The sequence below is a fragment of the Dromiciops gliroides genome, chromosome 2 (genome assembly GCF_019393635.1).
Source record: "Dromiciops gliroides isolate mDroGli1 chromosome 2, mDroGli1.pri, whole genome shotgun sequence".
Lineage (NCBI taxonomy): Eukaryota > Metazoa > Chordata > Mammalia > Microbiotheria > Microbiotheriidae > Dromiciops > Dromiciops gliroides.
The window spans coordinates 132,629,451-132,637,994 of record NC_057862.1 but is presented as its reverse complement, the minus strand read 5'-3'; the positions used below and the strand labels follow the sequence as shown (position 1 = coordinate 132,637,994).

General features: G+C 41.8%; 1 protein-coding gene across 5 annotated transcripts in view; it reads right to left on the bottom strand.

Annotated features, from left to right (window-relative positions):
- The window catches only part of NR2F2 (nuclear receptor subfamily 2 group F member 2), a 13,241-nt gene extending 4,992 nt beyond the window's left edge, over positions 1–8,249 (bottom strand). For 2 of the 5 annotated variants that reach the window (XM_043986507.1, XM_043986508.1), the window contains exon 1: positions 1,543–2,690. In XM_043986507.1, the coding sequence (XP_043842442.1) occupies positions 1,543–1,975 (433 nt within the window). In that variant the 5' untranslated portion in view covers positions 1,976–2,690. Of the gene's footprint in view, positions 1–244; positions 1,522–1,542; positions 2,886–7,675 lie in introns of those variants that run through there. The other 3 variants (XM_043986509.1, XM_043986511.1, XM_043986510.1) reach the window with 3 other exon arrangements.
- Positions 8,250–8,544: the final 295 nt, after the last annotated feature.

The following is an 8,544-nucleotide window of genomic DNA, read 5'->3' as shown; positions in this document are numbered from 1 at the left end:
AGCAATTAATACCTGAATTGGTTGGGTTATCTCAAAAGATTCAAGAGTAAGTTTTTGTTTCGTTTGTTTTGTTCTCCACTCCCAACCCCCACCTCTCTTAAAAAGTCAGATCAGAGTACCCTGTTATTTCCAGACAGATTTCTCTGCTTGCAAACACGTGAGAGAGAGAGATCTGGGAATCTGCTTGCTTTCTGACTGATTAAAGTCAAACCAACACAGAAGCTACATAATGTTGTATACTTGCCTAAAATGCTCCTGCTTGGAGCTGGGGTAAGAACCCAGAATGTTCACTTCCTAAACACACCCGGCTGCTTTTGTGTTTTCTCTCTTATGAGAGGAATGTGTCATTCTGAGGGCATTTTTCTTCTTTACAGCTAAACATCTGATATTTCTTATTGATTGGGGGAGGGGAGAGCGGGAGGGGCTGAGGGGGAGGGGGAGACGTTCTTTCAAAATACACAGTGCTCGCCCCAAACGGCCTTTATTGACTTTCGAATAATCCTTCCAAAAAACACACACCCCAACCAGACCACTGCAAGAGAAATGCATTATTATTTAAAACCACGTCTATCAGCTGATCAGTGAATTGCGGGCTTTTCTTTTGGTTAATAAATTTACATGGAGAGAGGGAGAGAGAGAAAGAGAGGGGGAAGAGAGGGAAACAGAGAGGGGAGGGAGCGAGCGAGCGAGACACGAGAGAGATTAGAAAGGATCGCCTTAGAGAGGCAGACACGGAGAGGGCGAGAGGGAGCGAGAGAGTGTTGCTAAAATGTTTTTGATTTATATTTGTTATTTAACGTATTACAAGGTTAGTTACTCTTGCAGAAACACAAAGAAAACAAGGCGATCCCTAACCCTTAACCTACATAACAGCGCCCAGGCTCTAAGCACGCCATTGGAAAACTAGAGCTCACATTTCTCGTCTAATTTTATATCACAAAGACCCAACTTGCCCAGAGCGAAAGCAGCCACGGATGGCCTTTTTTCAATCCTACCATGTTCTCTCTCCTTCCAAAAGTGAAAGAAAAAGAAAACAACACAGGTATTTAAAAGAAGCAGAATGTTAATCCATGGAGGATCAAATGAGAGCTGTACACTGTTAATACAGTGAAGTGCATAAAATTGTCATTGTAATTTGAACCTCCTGTACAAAAGTACAATCTCAGGTTAGATTTTTTTTTTTTAATCGGGGGGAAGGGAAGGGAGGGATATATGTTGAACATGCAGGAAAACAAGTCAACAGGAAAAAAAAAGTAAACCAGACAAAAAACAACAACAACAAAAAAAAACCTCCCCCCAACAAAACATCCCATCATATCCCTTTCACAGAGTCGAATTAAAATTCAGTTCCAATCAATGAAAACAAAATCAAAATAAGGGGAGGGGGGAAGAGAAATAAGTTGGAATGCTGGAAAAAGCATGCAGGTTTTTTTTCCATCTGAGTTTTTTTTCTCTCTCTCGGTTTAATTACTTAAAGACCGATTTAAAAAAAATACAAAAGGCAGTGAACTGTAAATTGGAAAACAAATGAAATCCCAATACCTTCCCGTCTCATGCCAACTTTGAGGCATTTTTTGAGGCGGCAGTACTGACACTGATTGCGGTGGTGCTGGTCTATAGGACAGTTCCTGTTGGCACGACAAGTGTAACTCAGGTTCCTCCTTACACTCCTCTTGAAGAAACTCTTGCAACCCTCGCAGGTAAACTGGCCATAATGTTTGCCACTAGATTTGTCCCCACAAACCACACACTCAATGTGCTGCTGTTGCTGCTGCTTGTCCCCGGCTTGGCTCTGCTGGCTGGGCTGGTTGGTCTGGGCTGGAGTGCTGGGGGGGCCCCCTTGGCCCGGAGTTTGCGGGGTGTGAGGGGCCCCGGCTGGTGGTCCTTGTACTGGAGGTGCTTGCGAAGGTTGAGTTCCCTGGTTTCCTGGTACATCGTCTTGGGGGTCTCGCCACGCACCAACTACCATTGCCATATCTATCGGACACCGTTTCCAAACTTCCTGTTCCCCTTTCTTTCTCTCGGGCTCTCTGGTCTTTCTCTCTCTCTCTCTCTTTCTCTCTCTCTCTTTCTTTTGTGTGTGTGCGTGTGTGTGAGTGTGAGTGAGTGTGTCTGGGTGTGTGTTTTTTTTGGAAAGTTTGTTTGTTGCTTTTCTTGCTTTCAGATCAGCTTTGGCGGTTTTCGGGGGGGCTTTAAAACGAGGAGGGGAGGGGAGAGGGAAGGGGGAGCGCAAATATCGGCAAAATGTGGAGAGCGAGGGAGGGGAGGGGGGGAGATGGAAGTCGATTGTCTGGCTTCAAGACAGAAGTAGAAAAAAATCTCTTCAAAGATCTCTCTCTCTCTCGCTTGCTTTCTCTCTCTTTCTCTCACTCTCTCTCTCTCACTCTCTCACTCTCACTCACTCACTCTCTCTCAAAGCTATTCTGTAGCAGAGGAGTTGGAGGAGGAGAGGCGACTGTCTGGGGGCCAAGTCCAGGGCAGCTCACAGTCAGCCATTCAGGAAAGCCATCAAAATAAGAATGAATAAAAGATTAAAGATTACACACACAGGGGCGAAAAAAGACACAACTACAAGACTTCGTTCGGTGCAGGGAGCCGACGGTCTCGCCGGAGCTTTTTTCAAGTCCAGGGGTATAACCATGAAACTGATCAAATTCTTGCTTTGGCTTCGGCTCCTGCGTGGTGGGTTCGTCCTGCCGCTCGTGGTGCTGCTGCTGCCGCCGCCGCCGCCGCCGCTCGTCCTGCTGCTTCCCCCTGCTCGCTTGTTGTTGCTGCTGCCGCCGCCGTCGCCGCCGCCGCCGCCGCTGCTGCTGCTCCTCCTCCTCCTCCTTGCTCCTTCTAGCGAGTGGTTCTAGCGCCGCTGGTTCAGACACATAGGGAAAGAGTCAACTCTCCAGCAGCAGCGGGGATAATGATAAAAGAGAGAGAGGAGGGAAGATCACAACCTAGAAGAACATCCTTCATGCGCAAAAAAAAAAAAAAAAAAAAACCACACAACACAGCACACAGAGAAGGCAACTCAGGGAGGGAGGGAAAAAAAAGGAGGGGGGGGGAGAGAAAAGAACAGAGAATCAAAGTGATCAAATATGCTAAAAAGGGGGGTTAGGGAGTGAATGCGATTTATAGGCGCCGGGGCTGGCAGAAGTGGTTTCTCTGCGATCAGCTCACTGAGCTCTCTATATAGTGAACTTTGACACGACTGCTGCAACTTAGCACACGTTACCATGGCGACCACTCGCCTTATAAGGCAACAGACTGTGTTTGACTGGTCAAAAGCTCCCGGACCGCCCCTTCCCCCTCATTGGCCAAATGAGCCTTGTGCTGCCTGGTATGGCTGCCAGAGAGAGCTGCCCGGTCCTAAAGGGAGATGAGTCTTAGGCAGTTTGCTTCAGCCTTGCTTCCTCCCGCTTGCAACAGAGGGGGGCGGGGGAGAGGACAGGGGGAAAGAAAGGCGATGGGAGGGGGGAGGGAGAAGCCCCGGCTAAAGGGATTATTTTTTGCACCCCTTCTCCCTTTTTTGTGCCCCCCCCCATACCACTAAAGCTCGCTTCGGAGATTTTATCAAAGATGAGAGAAGCAGCTAAACATGCATGCAAAATAGTACTAAAAAGCTATTTGTGAAGCATTGCAAACAAGACGTTCTCCCTCAACTTACAGACGACACGAAACCAATCTGAGAAAGAACCTGGAGCTCTTACATTTTTATGTTGAGAGTGCCAGAGAGGAAAAGTTACTTGGGATTTTTTTTTTTAAGTTCGGGGAACAGGGCGAAGTTGGGGGGGGGATGAAGGGAGTTAAATAAGAAGGGAATGAAAATGACGTTGGCTACACCAGGTGATTGGCCAACCTTCTAATAAATACCTTTAATCATGGCTGTATTTCTTATATATATGTATATATATTTTAAATTATGATATTCAGTTTTCTCTTTTTTCTTTTTAGGGTTAAAGTTTCACAGGTTTGAGGTATGAACTTTTAATTGTTCAAATAAAGCGTATATAGGATGCTGATCCCCCCAAAAGGTAACTACATTTTACTGTCATCATAAAATTAAAATACATTTTCCTCAACTTTATCCACATATCACTTGTGTCAAACAACTGTAAAGCAGAGGTGGTAAATTAAAGTAGGCAATAATCTGTTTTGGAGGGGGGAAAGATCTTTCTGACTGAATGATGTGAAGGTTATAATTTCTAACTCATCCACTTTATCCTCATACCATGCTAGTGTATGTATACATGCATGTATATGCATGTCTGAAATATCCATGTATCTTATATACATCTGTCAATGTATAAGGACAAAGACTTCGGAGAAAATGCTTCTAGATTACAGAATAGTTGACTAAAGACGTAATTGTTTCTCGATTTCCCCCCTAGACTTCAAATAACCATTAAAACCTTCTAACAAGAGACCTTAAGTGAAATTGGAAATAGTAGCAGCACACACATATCTTTCTCGGAACACACACACAAGCAAAATCAAGAAAAGGAGGATTTATATCAGTAAAAAGCAATTTAATTCAAGCATATACCATAACCTTCAGGTCTGTTGTGCAAAAATAATTCAAGATAGTTGTTTCTGTATGCCAGTGTGAGCAGTTACAAAAAAAAAGAGAGATAAAATATATATCTTACAAGATTTCCATAAAACTCAATATATTTCAATTTATTAACTTTTCTGTTTGCTTTCGATGAGTCATAGGGTCATGATTATTACATATTTATAGATTAAGATTATGACTCGAGAACGCAGATTCTTTACTCATGAGAAACACTAAAGAGGTAAGCAAACCAAGTATATAGATTTTAAAATGTGAACAGTTAAAAACATGGAGCACCAAGAGAGATGGATACATCATGTAAATACATTAATGAACAAGTAAAAGAGAAGCATTTTTGCTATATGGGCAGCCGCAGGGATTGGAGATGTCTAGGCTAGCTTATTTTTTTTTCTTTACCACCACCATCCCATCCATCCCCTATCTTTCCAACACTCAAAAACCTGGATCTACGTGCATTTTGCATTAAATGCCTCATTCAAATACATTCTGACAGAATAACAGAAAGGTAAAAAGTAGAGCTAAATAAGATAAGGGGCTAGATGTTGAAAATTCCTTCCCCTCTCCTATATGTCTCTCGAGTCTTCCCTTAACCCATACGCTCTTGCCGCTATCACATATTTCACTAAAGCCCCAGGTGCTCAGATTATTTGAAAGTTGTAAACAAACACACACGCACACACCCTCTATAGTGGACTCTAAACTATCATAAACCTGGTAGGTAATGAGATTGCCCATACTGAGAAGTGCGGACGGTCACAGCCAAAGCCAAACTGGGAAATTCCAATTGATTAGAGTAATAATGTAACTTTCACTTAAAAAAAATGATACCGTAGGTGAAAAAGAAACAAAATTAAGAGAATAGGGAAACGGTGCTTTAAAAGCCTTTATAATTTCAAGAGTCTCTGATGGTATCTACAGTTTTCGAAATATTAGGGAGAGAGCTTTTGTCTATTACTTCTAATGCAGACCTGTCTGTAATGAGGCTGTGGTTTAGATAGGAAAAGATGAAGGGGGTTCCCATTTCAACTTAATAAAGTATCAGAATAATTGATTACAGGAAGACCTTAATTCTTTCCTCACAAGCGCAGATACCGTCACAGCACGATGAGCCTTTAAAATCATGCACAAGAATAACAGTTTGAAGTCCATTTAGGAATTTTTGAAAGCTGAAGCATATAGTCTGATTGCTTTACTCTTAAAATAATCACACATCCAGCTCACTTATTAACTACTTGTTCATCAGAGGATACAGCTTACAAAAATTTAAAAAAACAGTGTTATTTTAATATATATTTTTAAACGGTCATTTTTTAGTTTCTTTAGAACATAGAAGAATGATTATGAACTGTAGCTACTTTTACTGAATTAAAAAAAAAGGTGAGAGGAACCAAGGCAAAGAAGAGGGGGTTAGGTTTTGAAACATCTTCATTAGAGGCACATCAGCTGAGAAAAGACCTCCAAAAACTAAATTTTGAAAGTGAGACCATTGTTATTGTTTTTGTCTTTAAACCCCTCCTTACCCTTTTTGTTGCAGATGTAAATTTATTTTAATGAGAAGAATGGTAAGCTTTAATTTAAAGAAAGTTGGGATAACATCTGTGTAATTCTAAAAAAAGGGAATGCATTTTCCTGGTTGAAAGTCGCCTAACAGTGCTGTAATTCTTTGCAGATTAAATCGCAATATGAAGACAACATCGAACAAATACCGAGTTTCACTCTGAACTCAGTGGAAACCAGTTACGTCTAACAGAATTCATTGAATTCCTCTTCTCCCTGAATATAGGATGTGTGTGTTTTTCTCTTCCACCACACTGAAGCACCATGAATAGGGAAAGTGGCTCCTATTGTGTCCCTCTGAACTTCCAAGTCAATGCAATTTTTAACCACTGGCTTGTGGTACTTTGAAAATCACCAGGGGCTGTCAGAGTTGGGTCCTCTGAAAAATTTACAGTGCTAAATCAGAGCATATGCTGTGAGGGAAAAAATTGCTTAAGATTGGAGCAAGTACAGTATCTGTCTGCCCCCTAGTGTAAGGCTCTTATCTGCCTAAAATTCAACTTTAAAAGAAAAGGATCTCTTAAAGGGAAACGACTTTTGGCTCACGTATGCATACGAGAATGAAACTTCTGTACGTTTTAATCTGATTAATTCTTAAGGATTTAAAATTAATTGGCTTGGGCATTGCTGAACTGGACCATACGATTTTAACCTCGGCGTTCACCACGCCAATGCTGAATAGATTTTTTTTTTGGACTGGGTTTGTATGACTCCCACCCCCCACCCTCTTTCTCTCTCTCTCTCTCTCTCTCTCTCTCTCTCTCTCTCTCTCTCTCTCTCTCTCTCTCTCTCTCTCTCTCTTTCTCTCTCACTCTTTTTCTTTCTCTCCCTCTCCCCCCTTTCTTTTTTAAAATGAGGAACCGTTCCTTGAATGTTTTGGTCAGAGCAGAACATTGCTTCTTAAGTCAGATCCGCGCGGTTGCAATTAAGAGCAAAAAGATAAATATTTGCTTTAAAGCTGCAAGCAAACTTCACCACACCTCCCGATGGTGAGTACCCTTCTTCTTGCAATTGTACTACTAGCTTGAAAAGAAAGCTTTCCTTTCGAGCTGGCGTTGCGGGTAACACCCAGCCAGGCTCGACTCTTTCTAGTATTGCTGTCAATTGCACAAGGTTGCAAAATTAAGTGCAGTTTAAAATGTATCAGTAAATTTTGATACTTAATTCAAGCCTGGCACGTCGTTTGCTATATAAACCGAGTAGTCTGATGCCTGGAAATACAAGCTTAGTGGGCTGGTTCTTATTTTTACAATAATTTAGGAAATGAGTTTATACAACACAGTACTTACTATTAGACTCAATCATATGTTGGCAGCTTTGCAATTTTGCCCCCCTCCCCAGACACATGTAATAAAATATAGCAATACAATAGATTGGATTTACTTCCCTTCTCCTTCCCCAACACTTAATCCCATTAATAGCCATATCATACATGTTAGCAAACAGGTTTTCTAAAAAGCACGAAGTAATATAAAATCACACAAAGTACAATAAGAAAGTAAAAGAAGAAGAAGAAAAGAAGAAGAAGAAGAAGAAAACTATAAGTAAACATACCAAAACCATATTTGCCTTGTTCAAGGTCCCAAACCGCTTGCATCTTCCTTCTAAACTGGAATAACTCTCCTTTAGTTTGGCAGGTGAAATAAACGCTTTGTTTGCCCCCTGGAAAGATGTGTCTTTGGTAATTAAAGAGAATCTCCTTCTTGGTATTTATCTAAGCGATTGTGCAAACTGATAAAAAGTAGGCTATAGCCTTCAGGGAAAAAGAGGAAAGGTGAAAGAAAAGATCTTCAACCTAAGGGAAGTGCTTTCCATGTATTATTAGCTTTCAGCCTTGGAAAATACTGAACACTAACTTTACACAGACAAGGTTTCAGGGAGCTTTGTACATAGCTGCTGAGGAATGCACGCCTCGCCTTTAAGAAAAATCCCCCAAACCCAAGGTAGGAGATGCCTTGAGTGATCCTTGTCTCTCATCTCATTCCTTAGAAGGAAGAGTACGTTGCTACACCTTGTTTGGGGCTGGAAAGACGAGACTTTAAAAACACCCGTCCAATTGAAAAAAAAATCTCCCAACTTAATGAGTTTAGTCGTAGGATGTATGAAATGATTTCGAGCCTCAGCAGAAAACCGCAAACAACTATAGGCGATATTGCAAAGAAAGATGAACACAGGCACAGCAAAATTACACTGTTTGGGGTCGGGAGGGACGTAGCCTAATCCTAAAGCAAGTTGGAAAAAAAACTGAGCTGGGGGGGGGGGGGAACACATCACAGCAGAGTGGCAGATCCCCCTCTCCTTCGATCAAAGATAGAACTTTAAATGGGGGTCAACATTTTTCAGAGGAATCCGTTTGAACATTCATTTCTGCTCTTAACTCAAGCCCCCAAAGAGATTCTCCCCCCACCCTTTGGATAAGTCCC